Raw genomic sequence first — 21,503 nt, 5'->3', positions numbered from 1 at the left:
TCCAGTATTGTCTTGCCAGAACTGATTCTGCCTATGTGGTCGAATCTACGAAGTCTCTTAGGAGTCCCCACTCCTCAAAAGCGCCATGGGACAAGGACTATAAAACAGGCTTTTGCTGTGGCAGCACCAGTCTTTGGAATATCCTGGATATTTCTATTGCCCCAATTCTGAGTGCCTTTCACAAACAAGCAAAACTAATACACTCCTTTTTCTATCTTTCTTTGGCTATTTGTTGATTGTAAATGGCCATCATAGGAATTGATGAATATTTTTATAGGGTTTATATTATTTCCTTTTCATGTTTTTAATGCATTTTATATGTTGCTGTTAGCAGCTGATAAACCCTTTGAAGTGGGCCTATTTTAAAATAATGCATAATTAAATTTATATGAATTTTAAAAAGGCTTGATGCATGTATTAAGATAACTGTCATAAGATCAAAGAGTTGCAATTGCATTGTGCTTAACTAAACATTAGAGACATTTAAAAAAAATAATTTTTGGAGTGTAGAAGTGGCAGAACCTGGGGATGGAGTTAAAAAAGAAATCAGCCTAGAATTCCTATATAGCCACAAGCAAACTAAGTCCAACCTACCTTGAATTAATGATAGTGTGAACTTGTTAGGCATGTCAGTTTATATGTTATTAACAGTAATATATTGCCACCTTTTGGCTATGCAATATAACTGCTGTTAATAATCCTACTTTTTAACCTTCCATTTGATAAAATTCAAAATGGCATCTTCGCTTATACTGCTTATTTTAAAGATTTGCATTATGATTGCCTAAGGAAAATTTTGTGGAGAAGTTAGTATGTTTCATATTTTACTTCAGATAGTGCTGTAAATATGAGTAAATAGATTGGCTTGAATTTTAATTAGTATTCTTTTTCTTCAAAGAGAAAATAGATTGAAACAGGCTACCACTTATCTTGGCACAGTGTGAATCCTTTCCTGATTATTTGTTTGCTATCTAAATTATTCTTGTGGTTTATGCCAAAACGAACCTGACTGGAAACTATATTGGAGAAAGCTATCCAATCATATCTTGTGGGATGTATTAAAAGTAGTTTATTATGAGTTTTCTGTCTAAAACTCATATGTATACATACTCATACATATATGTTGATTATATTATAGCCTGACTTAAGTTTTATAGAATACTAGTTGGGCAACTGTGAGTTTGGGCAAAACCATACTTTGTTTAGACCCATCGCTGGTATAGCCACCTATCATTTCTTGCTTGCTGAAACCTATGACATTCTCTTTCTCCCTTTCCCAGGCCAATGGAAATAAACTTTACATCTGTTACAGCTGTGAGTTCAAAAATGCTATTTTCTGGCCTAAGCAGATGTCTTCAAGGCTTCCTTTCAATCTATTGACATCTTAGCTTTCATTGGTCAAAACACCTTGCATGCTTCCTCCCAATGGTGGGTCATGGTTCTGGGCAGCCATTTTGCTCTGCTCTATCAGGCTACAATGTCCTCCGATGATTGACAGATGCTATTTTGTTTTAATAATCTCATTGATCTACCAATGGCCAGTTAAGTCAATGAACTAGCCTCAACCCCAGAAACTGATGCTCCATTCAACCCTTACCTCTCTCAGTGAACTCCCTTTTGATATCTACCAATGGTGAGATACTGTATGCACCCCCTGATTTTCTACCTCCAGACTTCTCTTCCCTTTTGTTTATTTTTTAAACATCATCTTTAGGATGTTTAGAATGTAGAAACGTTAGAATCACTGTTCTTTGCTACAGAATTCCCATGGATCTTCAGATAAGTAGAAGTAAAAGGACAACATGTCCTTAATGCTTTGAGTGCTGTAGCATCACTGCAATAATGGTATCTATAAGTCAGCAAAGGAAAGATTATTACCAAAAGATATGGGAAAGGCAGGAAGGGCAATAATGGCATCTCTCTCTCTCTCTCTCTCTCTCTCTCTCTCTCTCTCTCTCTCTCTCTCTCTCTCTCTCTCTCTCTGTGTGTGTGTGTGTGTGTGTGTGTGTGTGTGTGTGAATATCTGGGAAAACTAAGGAAAAAAAGAGAACTAGTTAGAGGGAACAATCAGCAAGGCAGGGATGGGAAGCAGAGGTGGTATTCAGCCAGTTCGGACCAGTTCAGGTTCACCGGTAGCGCTGACGACTTGCCCCTGCTGTATCCTGTCCTTTATTAACTGCTTTGTAACTCAATAACGCGGCACAGCTGATTCTACGTACCCCCCCTCTGTTCTACGTACTGTTGCTGACTTGGAAGGTAAACAGCTGAATGCTTCTAAATGCTCCATTTTCAGCGCTGTGTTCAAATGCCTTAGGAGCATGCGCGCGCAAAGCGTACACTTCCCGAACTGGGTGTTAAACTACCAGCATTCCACCACTGATAGGAAGGGTAAGAAATAGGGAAACAACCAATCAGGCCTTATGTTTATGTCTTAGTCCCATTGCCAACTCACCAGACTGGAATTTTTGAAGTTGGCCTCAGAAATAGCTGTGAGCAGCCTTGGAGAAAAGCAACTTAGCCTACAGTTTTGAACTGTCATTAGATAGCATTGTTTCAGCTGCTCAGTCCTTGCATTGTATCACAACCCTGCTATTGTCCACTAGATGGCACCATATATCTTTTTAAATAATCCTAATGTAAGTAAAAAAATCCTCACTTGTCAATGGACATACATTTTGTAATAATTAGTGAACTGTCTTCTTCATTTTCAAACCGAAAATCATGGAAAGGATGTAAATGTTAATCACAAAATATATTCAAATTTGTAAAACAAGCAAAGTACCTTTATTTACAAATAGAAAACGTTGGTACAAATAACCATTTAAAAAAATATATGTTTAGCAATGATGTCACAAATCGGTATATTCATGATAAATTCGCACCTCTGACTTTCTGATACTCTGAAAGGATCTGATGCTTTCACTCCTTGTCCGTATGTTTGATTTTCTGAAAAGCCTCCGTGAAAACGATCTACACATAAAAAAGTAGATGATTGGATCTAGGCAGACATTGCTTGCCGATAGGAAAATAGTCACTTCCTTGCAGTAGTACAGGATCTTGTGGGATGAAGCACCTAAATAATAATCTAACTGGCACAAATTAAAAAGGATTGTGCATAGATGATATGGCACAAAGCAAATAAAAAATACAGACACCACCACCCTTATGCTTTGACTGTGTTTCCTCTTGTGACTTGAAGGGCTAATAAACTGCTTGCTGGATTTATAGATATATTTGGATATTTCAATATAACATCCTATTAATACAATTAGCACAATGACAAATATGCCATTATTGAAGTAAATGACAGCGTTGTGCCATTTGACTCCCAATGGGCTTTTCAGTTTTAAGCAGTCACTGGTATTTATCTTAGTTGGGTAACTATTAGTGAAGACCAGATCTGGCAAAGCTAAAAATACCATAACAATCCAAACCACAAGTGACAGAATTTTAGTGAAAGTAATGCTATACATCCTGGACTCTCCAAATGGTTTTACCACTTTCAAATATCGATCAAGGCTAATAAGTCCAAGAAAAACAATTGTTGTATACATGCTGGCATAAAACAAAACTTTTGTATACCGGCATAGGAAAAAATGGAAGTACCACGGCCCCAGTCTTGAATCTTGAATAATTTTAAACGGAAATGTCAGAGTCATCAGCAAATCTGCGACTACAATGTTTTTGAGGTATAAAATAAAGCTGGTCTTGCTTCTGATGTGGAAGAAAATCCATACTGCCAAGCTATTCAGAAAGATGCTTGCCAAGAATATAAGGAGATAAAGCAGAGGTAAAACAATAGTTGTAAATTCATTATTGGTAGAATTCCCAATGAGGTCTTGTGAATAATTGGCCCAAAGATTGATGTCTTGACCCGGAGATTGATGATCTACAGAAATGATGGTTAAAAAGGTTGGTTAAAAACTGTAACTATTTCAACAATGCTGTCAGGTAAGTATTAACAGAAATCATAATCACATTGAAGTTGGCTCTCCATGATGGGCAGAAAAGTCTGACTCATTTCTCTTTTGATTCTAGTTCACAGGCCCAGGAATCATAAGTCATAAGAATCTGCAATATGGTGTATGTCATTTTCCTTTATTATGGTATTATGCTGAAGCTCCCTTCTTTGCCCAACCCAAGAGTCTTTGAGAAATATTTTCTAGGCATCTCCTCAGTCAAATAAATCTATTTCCTAAGATTTATTCAGTATAGTAGGACTGGAGCATATGGTGCCATAAGAACTGACCAGATTTCTACCAGGTTTACATATATAACTTAAAACTAATCTTGATATTGTACTATTTAATTAAGATTGTAGAAATGGCATATAAGCTGCCAAGTCATGACAATTAGTGCTTTAACATCATGTCTCTTTGATTTTATACCGAGGATAGGAAACTGGGAGTTTCAATAAAATAGTATCCTTTTATAATATGTATTTATCCAAATGAATTAATTATACACTTGATAGTAGTAAAGAGCATTTGATTATAACTGTCTGTTAATGCACTGCTATACACATTCATACAGCCTTCTGTAAATGCTTAAATTCAAGTAATTGTGAACAAGTAATTGAGTAATTGTCTCAGAGAGCAGCACTAGAATTAATGGATGAAAATTATAAAAAGGCAAAGTTCAGCATTAGAAGGAACTGAAATAGAAGAATTGTGCAGCAATGGAGTGGACTTTCTCCGGAGATGTTCTTTCTTACTAGTAGGAAATATTTAATAGCAATAGCAATAGCACTAAGACTTATATTTATTTATTTATTATTTTTATTTATTTATTTATTTATTTGTTGAGCATATATAAAATAACAGGTAAAAGTATAAACATAATTTGAATATATGAAAAGAGTAAGAGTAAAAAGGAATATTAGAACAGGGACGGTAGGCATGCTGGTGCACTTATGCACGCCCCTTACAGACCTCTTAGGAATGGGGTGAAGTCAACAGTAGACAGTTTAAGGTTAAAGTTTTGGGGGTTTGGGGAAAAAAAACCCCACAGAGTCAGGTAGTGCATTCCAGGCATTGACCACTCTGTTACTGTAGTCATATTTTCTGCAATCGAGTTTGGAGAGGTTTACCTTGAGTTTGTATCTATTATTTGCTCATGTATTGTTGTGTTTGAAGCTGAAGTAGTCATTGACAGATAGAACATTGTGGCAGATAATTTTATGTACTATATTTACATCAGACCGAAGTCGGCATAGTTCTAAGTTGTCTAAGCTCAAAATTTGAAGTCTGGTGGCATAAGGTATTTTATTGCAGGTAGAGGAATGGAGGACTCTTCTCGTAAAACATCTCTGGACTCTGGACTCAATTGTATTTATGTCCAATATGCAGTGCGGGTTCCATAGCACTTCATAGTGCTTTACAGCCCTCTCTAAGCGGTATTACAGAGTCAGCATATTGCCCCCAACAATCTGGGTCCTCATTTTATCCACCTCGGAAGGATGGAAGGCTGAGTCAACCTTGAGCCTGGTGAGATTCGATCTGCCAAACTGCTGGCAGCCAGTGATCAGCAGAAGTAGACAGCAGTACTGCATCACCACGGCTCTTGAGAACAAGATATGGTTAGTAAAAATAGGTTAAGCTTTCAAAAATGCTGAAGTTGCAAGAAATCAGCTGCACGTTAGACTCAATGTTCTCAAAGATCACTTAAGGGTCCCTTATTTTGTACAGGTTGAGTGTCTAGAAAGAGTGCTATTGGTCATGATATTTAGGTTTGTGTGTTTCCATATTCAACTCAATACAATCACTGAGGAATGACATCAGGAAATTATTGTTGCTTTATTCTATTCTTTTGAGTTTTTGAGAAGCTTCTGGTTGACCACTACAAGAAATGGAATGAGACCCAACAGTTTTTAAGTTAAGCTTTGTAGTATTTTTCTGCAGTGGATCATATAAAGTTTGACATTTAATCCATTTGGGAAAGTTTGTCTTCTAAAGCTGCCTTTCAGCAACAAAACTGGTATTTCAAGAAATTCATTATACTACTGTGTTAGTATTGTATATAAAAAAAAGAACTTTAGACCACAGGTACAGCAATGAGGTGGCAGGGAGTACATTGTTTTAAATAATGAATATGTTTAGTGATACAGATGAGTAAGTTCCTGCAGCATGCAAGGGCTTGTTGAGCTTAGTCTCTGAAGACTTAGACAGGGATACAAAGAGCACTGAGTAACTCCTGAACACATTTATTGTGTTCGTAATTCTCAAGATCAGTTCAGCAATTGGACAAGCTCCCTAAGAAAACTTAGAAGCCTTTTTTTAAATATTCCATGTCTAAAATATGAAACTATCCAGTAAGATACATATGTGTGATCTAAGGGAAAAAAAGTTATATGGGATTGGAGAAGTAATTGAAGTTTAATTCTAAATTTATGCCAGCGTCATTGCTTTTCTAAATGCAAAGGTCATACAAGCATGGATCATCTATACTAGGGATGTCAAGCTGGATTTCATTGAGGGCTGCATTCTGTTGTGTTTGACCTCATGTGTGTGTGTGGCCAGCTTGACGTCACTTGTGTCGGGGGCATCCGTGGTGGCCTGAGCACTCTGCCAGTGAAAAGGGCTCTGTTTTCGGCTGCGATGGCCTCCTGCAATCCTCTGCCAGTGAAAACAGAACTTGGGAGGGCCATGTGTGGCTCTCCTGAGCTCTGTTTGTGCTGGCAAAGGCACCATGGGCCGGTCCTTCACTGTATCCAGGGTGGCCCCATGGGCCAGATCTAAGCACCCCGTGGGCTGGATGTGGCCCGCAGGCCTTGAGTTTGATACCCCTGATCTATACAGAATTTGGCTGCATTTTTGTAGCTGATTACAAATAATGTACAACATGTATGCTAGTTAATATTAAATATGGTTTACACTGTTAGAAGTATGCATAGAAAAGAAAGGAACAATTTATGGGAAATTCTTGAGAAAGATCTGCAGTCCAAAGCTCTATGACTTTAATTTACAAAAAGGAGGGACACTTTTAAAAATTAATAAAATGAGTGATAAAGATGGAATAACCCATAGAATAAATTTATATATGCTTTTAAGACTTAGGCAAGGACACAAAGAGTAGCTTTAGATTGGAAAAGGTTTGTGAGGAGTTTTAAAAACTAAATAATGTAATTATTAAGACAATTAAACAACTTTAATAATAATATGAATAATAACTAATGTAACTTTATTAGACCGATTAAAATTTTGCATGCAAGCTTTCAGTTCAGTTGGCATTAGCATAATAAAGTTACTGCCTTAATGGCACTTGGATTATTTTTCACCCTAATTTCAAAATAGGCATCTCCTGTTATGTTCATCTGATGATTGAAATAATAACATGTTCCCGGACTAAAACTAATATTGATTATTTTATTGAATATTTTATTTTTTAAAAAATTTAATTTATATGCCGCCCTTCTCCGGAGACTCAGGGCGGCTTACAATGCGTTAAGCAATAGCCTTCATACTTTTGTATATATTTTTATACAAAGTCAGCTTATTGCCTCCACAAACTGGGTCCTCAATTTACCTACCTTAGAAAGGATGGAAGGCTGAGTCAACCTTGAGCCTGGGGAGATTCGAACTTGCAATAATTGCAGGCAGCTGAATGTTAATAACAGGCTATTAGCCAGCTGCGCCACCAGGCCCAGCTTTTAGTATAATTTTACACTAATATTAATGGTATCAGCATTTCAGATGATAACATGAAATGAACTGAGGCTTAAGCACTTAGTAACCCATTTCTCCAATATATTTTTGGCTGTTTTAAACTTCTAAAATTTAATATAAAAATAATGGTTATAAGAAGAAAAAGGCACTTTGCCTCTTTCAAAACAAATGATTTTTGGATGCCTTCTTTTAATACTTAATGAAATTGGGATTCACAAGAAGATAAAAGTTTCCCCAGGAGCTTCATGAAATTGCACTGTTTTTGTGAATATCAGCGGTGTAATTTTGTGGGAAAACGTATGTTTACCTAAATGAAACAACTATACAGTTTAATCATAATATAATTCACATATAAAACACAATATGTTTAATAAATAGCTTCACCTAAATAAATTGGCTGCAGTGTCAATAGTGAAATACTTTGAAAGTATTTGCTTTCTCTCTACCATTAACACTATTTTGTAAGACTTAATCAAGAATATCTAAAGATTATCTAAAGTTCTGGCAATTTATCTTAAATGTTATATGAAGATTAGAAAAAGTACTCATTATGAAACTGAAGCCAATTTGATGTAGCGGTTAAGGCACCAAGCAAGAAACTGGGAGACAGTGAGTTCTAACCTCACTGGGTGACAGTTACTCTCTTTCAGCCCTATGAAGCAGGCAATGGCATACCACTTCCAAAAATCTTGCCAAGAAAATAGCAGGAACTCATCCAGGCAGTTGAATAGGAATGAAATAATCATAACATTTGTTTGCTAAATGTTATGTGAATCTTGCAAAATTATGCTGAAAAGGCAGAGGAAACCATTTAAAAGTGATAGAATTCCTTCTTTTCCTTTTTTTCCCTAAAAAAACCAACAACAACCATTACCTGTAAGGTTCAGATATGATATATGAGACCCCATTATTACTGTTGATTTGCACATCAAATGCTTTTCAGAAGTCATGTTGGTGGCAACTGATCTGCAGTATATGATGGATTGTGCAAATTTTAATTTCTGAAAAATATAGAAATGAAAATATTTACAGTGAGCAAATAATTCAGTGTAACTATCTTATCTATAACTGGACAGGGAAAGAAGCAGATGGAGATGATGGTACCTTTGTAAAGAAACATGTCACAGTTATTTTCTGTATTGCTATTATTTTATGCTTTCTTTCTTTCCTTGTCTTATTAATGAACACAAATTGAGCTCCTCAAATCAGTGGTCTTGATTTGTCTGGAACTCTTGATTTCAAGTAGTGTTAATATTAATTTTTTCAGTTATGACCATATTTCTCATTTGTTAACACAGTTTGCATTCTTCTACATGAATGCTTCCTATTTTGTTTTAGCTATCCGTCTGTGCCTCACTCTTCTTTTTTAATCCTTTCTTTCCCAATAGAAAAAGATCAAGGTTTCAACAACTGTAGTTGAACTCTATTAGCAGTCTCTGCTGTAAAGTTGAAAGGCAGCACTTTACTCAAATCACCAAACAAATAAGAATTCTTACAAGCTTTCAGTGATGGAGCACCCATCACTTCTGAAGGCAAGCTGTTTCACTGGTCGGTTGTTCTCACTGTCAGGACATTTTTCCTTAGTTCTAGTTTGGATCTCTCTTTGATTAGTTTCCATCCATTGTTTCTTGTCTTGTCTCTGGGTGCTTTGGAAAATAGGTTGATTTCTTGTCTTAGGGCAGCTCCCCAAATACTGGAACACTGCTATCATGCCTCTCTTGGTCTTTCTTTTCACTAGACTAGCCATACCCAATTCTGCAACCATTCATCATGTTTTAGTCTCCTAATTATCTTTGTTGCTCTTCTCTGTATTTAGCAATGTTTTCCATTGACACAAAAGGTAAATAAAGAAACCCTATCATTATACACAGAGGAAAGAATACTATTGAATTCTTCTGTTCCTAGAATTATTTAAGCAGGAAAAAAGAAATAATAAGATGCAAAGATTATTTGGAGGATGTGCAGGGATTTTCTATTGTTTGTACAAGTCATCAAACCTCTCCTCAACTTAGTTCATGAAATTCTCATGAAGTGATTTTTATAAACCTGCTTCAAGTGTAAACAGAGAATTAGAGTGTATATATGGATAAGTGGCTCAGTGGCTAAGACGCTGAGCTTGTTGATCTAAAAGTTGACAGTCCAGCAGTTCGAATCCCTAGAGCCGTGAGACAGGGTGAGGTCCAGTTATTTGTCCCAGCTGCTGCCAACCTAGCAGTTTGAAAGCACGTAAAAAATGCAAGTAGAAAAATAGGGACCACCTTTGGTTGGAAGGTAACAGCATTCCGTGCAGCTTCGGCATTTAGTCATGCTGGCCACATAACCACAGAGATGTCTTTGGACCTGCAACATTGTTCCTGTGTACAGTATATTTCTATAAAACCTGTATGAGAATTACTGAATACAGATGCTCTGCTATATTTGGGCACTTGGAAAATAAAAGTTTGTATGCCTCGTGTTTAGATAACAGCAAAACAATGTTTATATACAAGTATTTGCATAAATCTTATTAGGATCAGACTATTTCAAAATATGGGACTCAATTGAGAATCCTTGAAGAAAAGAAAATGTGTGTGAGAGAAACAAGGAGTGTGTGTGAGAGAAAGACAGTACCTTAGCAGTGTGCTGGGACCATCATATTTTATATGGAAGGCTGAAATTTTTCCTTCATAAGAATCACTTTAGGTCTATTATCTTCTTTGCTTATCTCTAGGAATGCAAGCAAGTAAGAAGGGGATTCAGGGATTCAGATACAAAATGAACTAAACTGAGACTGAATCTAAGTATGGGAAGACAGCTGATTGGATGAATTTGAATTTATTCAAATTGCAGGTGAAGGAGTAACATACCCTGAGAGCAGAGTCAAAAAAGGAATCAGCCTAGAGCCACTACATAGCCACAAATAGACTAAGTCCAACTTCTCTTTAATTCCATTAACCTTTATCTCATGCCAAAATTTGCCTTCCCAAATGCTGACATTAACCCTTTTTATAGCAATCTATACAATCACTGGCAGTGAGTTTCAAGCAGGTATAGTCTATTCAAAATAATATAACATAGATTATGGTGCCATAATAACATATGTTGGAATGTTGGAAATGCTTTTAAAATCAAGTAACATTTAAAGAAGAGTGAATGTATAGGGTTGGAGTAGGAAGGAATAAAAGTCAACTAATTTATTTTGAATCTCCAAATGGAAGCTATTAAAATTTTGCTGTCCATCAGGTCTTAAAGTCATTCTGAAATTTCATGGCCAACTGAAGAGTGCTTCCACATTTCATTTTGTCAAATGTATATGATTGTTACTTGTGTATTCAGAAGGGAGTGACAATCACTTTTATTTCCATTGTTTGTACTATTTCATTTTGTGCGCTTTTGACATTAATTTATGACAAAGCAAGTCTTCCTACTTCATTCTTCTTAATTGCCTATTGGTCATAAACATCTGAACCTTGCTGTTTAAGGAATTCAGTATAACAGCATTTAAAAATTCCCGCCATAGCTCAACAGAATAAACCACTGCCTTAGTCAATATAAATTGCTTCATATTCAAATCCAAATAATCCTAACCAGGTGTGTCCAAATACATACTTTAAAACCTTTATTAAGTGTATTGTAAATATTTTACATTTGATAATTTGACTATCAACAGATGATTTAGTTTCTTTTGCTAGTGCACTACATGGCTGTTTCAACAAGAATTTAAAAGAAAAGAGGAATATTTTAGCCATATTTAATTTTAATAGATTTTGTTATTCTATGTTGTTTAGCATCTATAAAGTTAGAGCTTATCAGATGGAATAATTGTATAAAAAGTAAGTACGGGGTTACAGGTATTATGTAATTTGTCAGTAAGGTTGATGGACAGGTTTGGGTATAGAAGTAACAGTCTTGCTCAAGAAACAAAATCATAGATTGAAGGATAATAGCTAATAATATCTGATCTATTTATATTTGTTTCAAAATGAAGGATGATAGAAAACATTGCATAAAGAGATACAAATCTCAGCCTGAATTGCCATTTCCGTTTCCATCTGTTTTGTTTGTTTCAGTGTCTGATTACAAGCAATGCAATATTTTGAATTCTGGATGTGTTTTTGATGTAGCCTGATATGGATGCTCTCTTTTCTTGAAGCCTTTGAAATAAATATGTATCAAGTTGGCAGAAAGACTGTTTGGTTGGAGAAGACAGATCTTCTCCACTTTGATAGAAACGAAGGAGGCTGTTTGCACAGGGTAGGGACATCTGCTCTTTGTATATTTTTTGTTGAACTTCATCAGAGGAGATTTTGTGTAATTGTCTACTGCACTGGAGCATCAATGCAGCTCTTGGTATTTGAGCTAAAAATTGCCATCCTTAGTTGTTACAAGTTTTTACTCTCTAGTGGATTAATACAAGTTTAGTTTTTTTTTCCAAAAACGATAAAAAGTACCTTGGAAATTCTCTTGTATATTTTAGCCTTTCTTCCAGTTTAGACATAAACCGCTTTGGACAGTGCAATGCTAAGTTTTTTGCAAACTTTGCTATATGTATACCAGAACAAACATGGAATATATACTAGAATAAATCAGTTTGGTAAACATAATTGTGCATCTTTTTATACATATCTTCAATGAAAGCAAACATCACTGTTTGACTAGACTATATTTTTGGGAATATAGCTAGAACATCATCTCTACCCAGTGGATCTATTATATTGATGTTTTAGACTACAATATTGTTAGGTGAAAGTGTCAGAATTTCATTAGTTTAACTTAATTCTAGACACAGTGTGTGAAATTATCTTTTAATTTTAATAACACATAAATTTATAGAATTGAGAAGAATGCTAGGAGCTGTCTCCTGCAACCTAAGATCCACTAGAGTCATTTCACTAATGACTATTCAACTTTTGAGGACTGCCAGCAAAGTAGAACTCACCCCTTCTTGTCATAGCCTGGCTGACACAGGCTTGCACAGTCAGGAAATTCCTTCTGAGATTTAGACTGATCTACTTCCTTGTACTTTTGCAGATCACACAAAATGACAATGGCTGGCTAATATTTTAAAGGAGATTCATTCATCTTCCTTATGATGCCATTGCTGAGAACAGGAATATAGATCACTGCAACCATTAGCAAATAAAAACTTTTTTGAGATCCAGATAAAATATGTGCATAGTATTCCCCTAATCTACTAAAATAATAATTCGGTTGAAGGAAATAATTTTCACCTGACATGATTTAGAAACTAAACCTTTGCTAGCTCCTCTTAATTGTAACATGCCTGTCTAAGTGTTCACATACATGCTGATTAATAATCTGTTGGAGGTTTATTACTTGTCAATAATCCTTGATAAATCTATATTTATGGATACCCCCCATCCCATTTTTGAAGCTGGGGATAGAATTTGTTCTCAGTGGCTAAGATGCTGAGCTTGTTGATCAGAAGGTCGACAGTTCAGCGGTTTGAATCCCTAGTGCCGTGTGACGGAGTGATCTCCTGTTACTTGTCCCAGCTTCTGCCAACTTAGCATTTGAAAGCATGTAAAAAATGCAAGTAGAAAAACAGGGACCACTTTGTTAGGAAGGTAACAGCCCTCCGTGCACCTTCGGCATTTAGTCATGCCGACCAGATGACCACGGAGATGTCTTCGGACAGTGCTGGCTCTTTGGCTAAGAAACAGAGATGAGCACCACTCCCTAGAGTCGGGAATGACTAGCACACATGTGCAGAGGAACCTTTACCTAGTCTCCTTGCACAATCACCAATTTTCCAGTTCTCAAATATTATAGACAGCAATTCTGTTTTCATTTCTGCTAGTTTCATCATTGAAATTAGCTCTCTCTTAATACTTCTTTGTTTATTAAACTTCTTCCAATGGCATAACAATTACTAACTAGGTTCTGTTTCCATTTTGAAAGACGAGTGATTCAAAAGAGCCCTTAATAACTATTATCTTCTCATCATCAGCCATTACCAGTTCATCACTTTCTTTTCACCCTATACCTTCTGGCGCTCTCCTTTTGTCTCTCATGTACCAAAGGGTCATTCTGTTATATAAATTTCAGTTCAATTTTAGCTTAAAACTTTTTAATACCATTCCTACCAATTTCTGAAGACTTCATAACCTTTGTATTCTTCATTAGATATCCATCTTTCCTTTTTCTTTTCAGCATTTTAGAGAGATCCAAGTTTGCCTCTTAGTTTCTCTATTTTTTTTTCTTGGTGTACAAAATATTCACGATAGCTCCTTCAGTATCTCATTTTATAGAAGTTCTCATTCTTCCCATATACTTTGCTCCTTCAATGTTTTAAGCCATAGGATCTGACTTATCTTATTTTCATAAGAATCCACTTTTCTGAAGTATTCAGGACTAATTCTTTTAGTTCCTTTTCCTCTGGTTATACTGAATTCAATGATAACATGATTGTTATTCCTCAAGGTACAAGTCAATTTGATTTTTCTTAACAAATTGATGAAAATTAGATTTAGGAAAGCAGATCACCTTGCTGTTTCTTCCACCATCTTCCATACAATGTTATCAGCAAGAGAGGACATACATTTGTTAGAGATCCAGCTTGACAGAATAAGATTCTTAGCAGATATCTGGATAACCACTGAGTCACAGTGACGCAGTGGTCAGAGTGCAGTACTGCAGGCTACATCTGCTGCCTGCTGGCTGCCTACAGTTTTGCAGTTCAAATCTCTCCAGGCTCAAGGTTGACTCATCCTTCCTAGGTGGGTAAAATGAGGACCCAGATTGTTGGGGGGCAATATGCTGACTCTGTAAACCGCTTAGAAAGGGCTATAAAGCACTGTGAAGTGGTATATAAGTCTAAGCGCTATTGCTAACTGAATAATTGAAATCTCCCATTATCACTATCACATGACACAGACTTGTCATCTGACACAAGGCTTGATATGAATCTTTTGTGTGCCCAGATAGTCCATAATAATCTCCTTGGACAATGTCATTTTTCTTCTTTCTCCATTTATCCTTATTCAAACTTTTAACAGAGTTTCCATGTGCTGATTCCTCATTTTTTTGCAAGTATATTTTCTTTATGTGGATAGTTCAAGACTATGCATCCATGATGTTTGACTGAGGTAATTTTGTATTTCTGAATCTTCAGTACTATGCTCAATTACACTAACTATTGTTGAAGCCAAGAAAATATCAGGGCAAAGACCATAAGAGAGCAACCCATGTGGGTTCAAATCAATCTGGCAGGCAGATCTTCTGGTCTCTGGCTGAAAAGATTGTCCTCTGCACAGGGAGTGGAGAGAAGAATGCCCTAATTGGCCTAGCCCAGGGGTGGGCAAATGTGGCCCTTTTACAATCTGTGGACTTCAACTCCAGGATTCCTGAGACAGCTTAGCTTGGCTGTCTCAGGAATTCTGGGAGTTGAAGTCCACAGGTTGTAAAAGGGCCACATTTGCCCACCCCTGGCCTAGCCAAAAGAAGTCATGCCTTGTTCAGCCCACCCAGAGAAGGAATGTACAGAGAGTGAAAGGAGAGCAGGCTGCTCTTTCATTCCCTTCATGGAAGTGAACTTCTTCTCTGGGCGGGCCTAATGGGGCTTTGATCAGCTAAGGAGTTTCCTCCTTTCCTGGATGGGCTGAATTTTCCTCATCCAGTAAAGGAGTTCTTTTCTGCACATGGAGTGAAAGAACTGTCTGTCCTCTTTGGCCTCCTTAATGACTGCAACTGGAAAAATGATGTGATTACATGGGTTTCTCATTTAACAACTGCAACAAACTATGACCCGATAATTCTAGCCTTGATTGTGGTAACTAAGTGAGGACTACCTGTGTTGACTTTTTATTATAACATTCATAGCCATTCTAGAAAATGATAGTTTGCATATAACAAAGCAAAATTCAAAATCTAATAGCTTAATTATTATTAGCATAAACACAAATTAATAAAGCTAACTAGCTTATTAGACCAAAGAAAAATCTGCATTATTTCAGTTGCTTTGCATTTAATTGCCAGAGCAGTGACCTTCCAAACAGAAGGAAGCTGTTTAAACTATAAGCAACGAGGCACCAATTTAGCAAGATTAGCTAATGTTGAAGGTTGAGTACCTGTTGAAAGCAGAAGTAAACCAGGGTTTTCCCCATAACAATAATACATTAAATACTTTCAGAGCTGGAATAATCGTGAACAAATGGCACAGAATATTTCTACTTCATCAGAGTAGATTCATGGTCAGCCTAGTGGACAGTGAGTCCCTTAATTATATTCTTGTCAGGCATGGTAGATCAGGATGACACTTGAAGTTCCAATGAAACCGATTTATTCTTACTCATGCCTATGCACAGGAATCTACTCAACTAATGGTTAACACTATTTTGCTGCTAGATATGGATTAACTGTATTTCAGAAAGGTTGGACTCTTGTTTGTGGCTATGTAGAGATTCTAGGCTGATTCCTTTTTTTACTCCGCCCCTTCTCCTACAATTCTATAGATTGTCATTCCAAGTTATACAAGTGTTAATACAGCCTGTCCCACAAATTATATCACAATTATGCTTTATTTTTTTCTTCCAATCACAATGTGTACATAATTATAAAATTCATAACACAATTCATTATTATGAACTTCAAAACATGAAGTACAAAACTGAGGAAGCAAAATTACTTTATACACTCTACTATATTGAAATTATGAAATAGATGTTTACAGTCAAAATATTTTGTTTAACACTGAGTAAAAAGAAGAACTAAAAAAGTAAAAGGTGTATTAACTGTGGTATATAATTAATTTATGCATCTGTTATATTGATTTATTACCTGATAGTTAAGAATTATGTTTCATTGTTGCCTCAATGTGTGTGTTAGTATAGTATATAATAGTTTGGACAATATTTAGCAAATTAAAACGGGTAAAGTCCAAACTACAGTACCTTAACTCCATACTTCTGGTCTTGCTTACCCATGGTATGAATTGAGCATGATTAATTAAGTTTAGCACTGACAGACTTTAAATAAAGTAAATTTACTTTGGCAAATTGGTAAAATAGTCTACTTTGGGACTGCAACAACCACTTAAAACATTCCTCAGATTCCTGCTGCTATCCTGTTCAAGATAGAGCTGCACCTGTCCAATGATGCTGTGGCCTATCTGTCTATATAGCTTACTTTGAAAGAAATAGTTAACATAATTTTAGCCCTAAATAAGTAATTCTATACACATTTAGTAAGAAGTCCCAGCAATAGCTGGAGTGGAGGAAGTCTACACTGTTCTTTCCTCTATTTGTTCTTTATATTGACTCCCCGACGATATATTTAATTTAATCCATTTTAATTTAGGATTACCAGAGAAAACTAACTGTATTGCTTTGTTCTAATGAACTTTTTCTAAAGCTAAGAAAATAAAATTGCCCTAATTCCCAAGAGGCACTTATGTCAGGACAGGCTGAAACTGTGTTGCCTTTTGTCTCCAGGCTGGATTTTTGTCTTGTCAGACGCATAAGAAATATCACATAGCAATTAAAACAGTGAAAGAATTCCAAGAAAGCTTTGTACTTAAATGTATACCAGGTAGTTAATTAGGCTTGTAATTAAAATGTATAGAAGTTCACTATATGTTATCAAAATACAGAGTACTATGTGTGTCTCTGGATTAGCTATCCTTTTCTTACCCTCCATTAGCTCTGCTAGAAGCCACAATATTTCAGATTAAAGGTAGTACTAGATACATGCTCGAAATTTTGAGAAGATTTTATGGGTACCTATACAACAACTACCATGGTAGACTTTCTTATTCATAAAATGAATGCCATGATGAAACAAAAAACACCCATTGATCAGAAAATTAAGCCTACACTTTCAGCGATGGAGTCTAAAGGTTTTCCTACCAGTGACAAAAAACACTATGTGCTATGCTAGTGCTATTCAACTATTAAAAAGGAATATCCAAAAATGGCAGACAGAAAGACTTGGGACCACGAAAGGGAACCAATCTTGCATTGGGGCAAGACCAAGGTTCAAAAGTTCATTGACTCCTTGTATTCAATAACACACTAATTTGGATGTCCCAGAGGTACTATTTGAAGACGCAACTGGATTTCCTTGTTTTTCTTTGAAGGCATTTCCCTTCTCATCCAAGAAACTTCTTCAGCTCATAGTTTGGATCCTCTCCTGTTGTTTTGGCAAATTCTTTGTAAAGAAATTTATGCTGGGTTGCATATGAATCTTCTACCACATTGTCATATACAGTCTGCTTCTTAAAAGAGAATATTTGTAGCCCAGGATAGAACTATATGGTCCTTAGTGCTTTGAGCTTGGTTGTTTTCTTGCAGATGTTCCATCTAGCACTTTGCTAGCAATGATGAAGTTAGCTAATTGGGTAATCAAACATGTGCAAGAAAATAACAAGCCCAAGGACCACCAAGGCTCCTCAATACACTTTTTATCTGTAAACTAGGAACCTGTGTTTGTGTTTTTTAATTTACTGAAGCATTGTCTTTTAAAAGTTTCTGGCTGATGTAATTCTGCATGTGATCAAAATAAAGATATCTTGAATGTATTATTTGTTAAATATTTATAATTAACAAATGTATATCCTACTTTGATGTTTAAACCAACAAGCAACGTGCTTAAAACTGTAGTATCAATATCAGTGAAAGATGAGATGGGCTCATTGTTGTATGCGTACTAAGTTAACATTCTATCTAGTGATTCTGCAGATAAGTTGGGATCAGAATTCCCAGGATACCCAATTAATGTGACTTTGCTAATTGGAAATTCTAAAAGTTGGATTTGGAGGGTGAAAAATTGTTCCAAGTCATCGGAAATGTTAGCCACTTTATCCTAAAGCAGTAAAAGCACCCATCCACAACACATTAACGTAACACTAATTTTACATACATACTGGACTTCTATTTAAAGAACCTTATTGACTATCTCTAGGAAGGACAGTTCTGTGCCTGAAACTTGCAGAACAATCAAGAGATAGAGTAACACAGTGCTGGGTTTAAGAAACAATAGGAATGATAATTTTAGTTGCAGTTTATGTTGGTTTTTTTATTATTTTACCAACTGACTAGGTTTCCTTTTACATCAATCTGTAATCTTAAAGTTGTCAAGATTGAGAAACACTGCTTTATATAAAATTGCATCAAAAGGAAATTTATGGACTAGGGATATCCATTGTAAAATTCTTATAAAATTTGAAATGCATTATATTTAGAAGAATAACAGAGTTGGAAACGTGGTAATAATGCCACATGATAAGATCAAGTAAACTACAAACACTGACCCTACGGCTGTTTAGGGGACCATCTTATGATTCTTGGACCATGACCCATAGTATTCTTTTGATTTCTTCTTCCAAAGTCAAGACCCTCCAGTATTTCAAATCTTGGAATCTCTACTCATGCCTTCTTTCATTGGTCTGTTTTTTCCCCATTTAATTTCTAATTGTGAACCTAAGTAGAACAATTTTTGCTTAATGTCCTAGCATGCATCAAACTATGGATAAAAGAGATGAGATTATTTTCATTGCCCTCATAATTTTTTTTCTTGTGAATTGGATAACATTTCTATAAATACATTTTACTTTTTTAATGCAAATGGAACTTTTAGCTCTGTTTTCCAGACTTTAATAATTCAAAATTGAAAAGTGTAGGTTAGAACAAAAAAAGATAAACATTTGTATCTGAATTATTTCAAGATAGTAAAAGAGAAACTAATGGATAAATAACATTGCATTTATTAAGTAATTAACCTACTGCAGGTACTGCTTTAGAAACAGCCTTCTATTTATATGTCTTCTATTTATACATAAAGGAGTCTGATATCTGAGGATTGTCTCAAGTAGACTATTTAATCTTCATATCATAGCAAATAGCATCTGACCTTCAATCTTAAAATGAAATATTTATAATAAAAAGTTCTCATCATTCATTATCTTGGTTGAAAAAATAATCCATTCTTATTTCATCATTTCTATAGTTAAATTTTATTTAACTTAAATAAATGCCACTTAAAAAATACTCAGAGACAAGCAGTAAACATAAGACAGCTTGTAATTAATCTAAGTTCCTCTTATTTCTCAGCTTCCATCTTCTTTAATCTGTCTGCTTAAAATAAGCTCTGTAAATGAAAGAGCTGCTCTATTCTGGAGCAAATTAACGTACAGACAAAATTAGTTCCAATAAATAATTACAAACTTGCCTTTAATCATTTGGCATTTCATAGCCTTTTCTGGGTTTTTCCTGGTGTAAATACATGCAGAATAAGTTGTGAGACTGTAGTAGGCACTCTAATATCTTTATGAACTTAAAGACTATATTGTAGAGAACAACATGTCCTAAGTTGCCAAGTATCTTAGAAGTGGAATAAATCCAGAGAATACTGCATGCTATTACTTGCACAAGAAATTGTATAGTTGAGTGATTTCACTTTGTCCAGAGTTCCTTTAGGGTTGGGAGTGGAGGAAAGGCAATCATAATTAAAGAATGGAGACATTGAAAGACGACTTACATTTAACGGGGAAAGTTGTAGATGAAAGGAAATAAGAAAGTACAGGCTGAGAATGTTTAGAACTTGTGCACCATCCCTATGGTTCATCTCATATGTTCACTGTGAGTCAAAAATGCTTATTGACTCTCCACACATTCACGTAATTTTTGGCAACTAACAAGGAGATCTGTTCTCACAACCTTACTTGAAACCACAGAACAAACAAATAAGTTATAAAGAAAGACACTTGGTCTTTGGTTCTGCTTTTGAAGGAATCAACAAATGATGTTTACGTATTGAATAATTCTACATATTTAATAAGCCTGACTATAAAGAACACTTAATTTGGTAAAAAAAAAAATCCCAAAACAATGTACCTGCAACGTTTGTAAAATTATTCAGAATCTGTAACAGAAGCTTTACATCTTTACAAAAAAAGGGGAAATATTAAATATAAGTGAAGTAGGACAATTTTAATATGTTACAGGATTTATTTATAAACTTTCTGAAAATTCAAATTACCTAACTTTCAGATAAATTTCCCATTCGAGCAGTTTACAGCACTGTCCTGTTTTTTTTTTTTGTCTTTTATTCCTAGATATACTTTTTTTTTAATACAAAGAGTAAAAGCTTAGCAACTACACTTAGGGTATTTAAAAATGTGGAATGTTAATACTTTTGTTTATGGTAGTTTCTAGAGATTTCTAGTCTGACATGTGCTAGCATGATTTCAGAACTCCTTCTGTATCCCTAGTACAATTAAGAGAGTTAAAATCCAATGTTGTTTTTCTTGAACAAGAGCAAGCAGTTCTAAAAGCATTCTTTCACTTTAAAAAAAAAATGGAACATACAAATTTTATAATAGAATGCTACTTTGCATTCTACTTTAAAGTAAAACAATTTTGAACTTTATCCTCTTTTACATATAGGGCAACTTATGTTAATTAATTCAGCAAAAATCAATATAGATTTCTACATTCAGAAACACTTTCCTTCTCATTAATTGCACTTCACTCCAAATTACGTTCCTTGTTGAACAAGAAGATCATGAAATAACACAAAATTCAATCACTGCCCATAGCATTCCCTATCTGAGAACTTTTAAACATTACCTGTCATTTTTCTTTCTTCATTTTCCTCCCACTGCGTCCAGGTTGCATTGTGTTCTTCCCCAAAACAACAACAACAAAAATCTTGTTAGCTTGAACCAGGGGAAAAAAAAGAGATAAACATATATCCTGACTGGAAATATATAAAATCTCTTGGAATAAACTGGATTTGTTAATAAGAAGGGGCAGCATCTAAGCCTCGGTGAATGTCCTTTAGGTCTTCTATGCCTGAAATGTTCCAAATGGCTTCAGCAAGGAAAAGCTTGAGCAACTGGCT

At 35.4% G+C, this 21,503-nt stretch overlaps 2 protein-coding genes across 9 annotated transcripts in view; one reads left to right on the top strand and one right to left on the bottom strand.

Annotated features, from left to right (window-relative positions):
- MED12L (mediator complex subunit 12L) overlaps positions 1-21,503 on the top strand; it is a 183,660-nt gene that overhangs the window by 81,348 nt on the left and 80,809 nt on the right. The gene's annotated exons all lie outside the window — the stretch shown is intronic.
- Positions 1-21,503, bottom strand: part of GPR87 (G protein-coupled receptor 87) — a 24,871-nt gene extending 3,368 nt beyond the window's left edge. The window contains exons 1-3 of one of the 3 annotated variants that reach the window (XM_087872613.1): positions 21,230-21,503; positions 8,539-8,665; positions 2,883-3,889 (exon numbers count right to left, since the gene is read on the bottom strand). In XM_087872613.1, coding sequence (XP_087728739.1) covers positions 2,883-3,889; positions 8,539-8,614 — 1,083 coding nt within the window. In that variant the 5' untranslated portion in view covers positions 8,615-8,665; positions 21,230-21,503. Of the gene's footprint in view, positions 1-2,761; positions 3,890-8,538; positions 8,666-10,274; positions 10,291-21,229 lie in introns of those variants that run through there. The other 2 variants (XM_087872614.1, XM_087872615.1) reach the window with 2 other exon arrangements.

The sequence above is a fragment of the Pantherophis guttatus genome, chromosome 6 (genome assembly GCF_059756535.1).
Source record: "Pantherophis guttatus breed Tessera chromosome 6, ASM5975653v1, whole genome shotgun sequence".
Classification (NCBI taxonomy): Eukaryota; Metazoa; Chordata; class Lepidosauria; order Squamata; family Colubridae; genus Pantherophis; species Pantherophis guttatus.
Note: the sequence above shows the minus strand (reverse complement) of the source record. Positions and strands in the feature narration are given on the sequence as shown.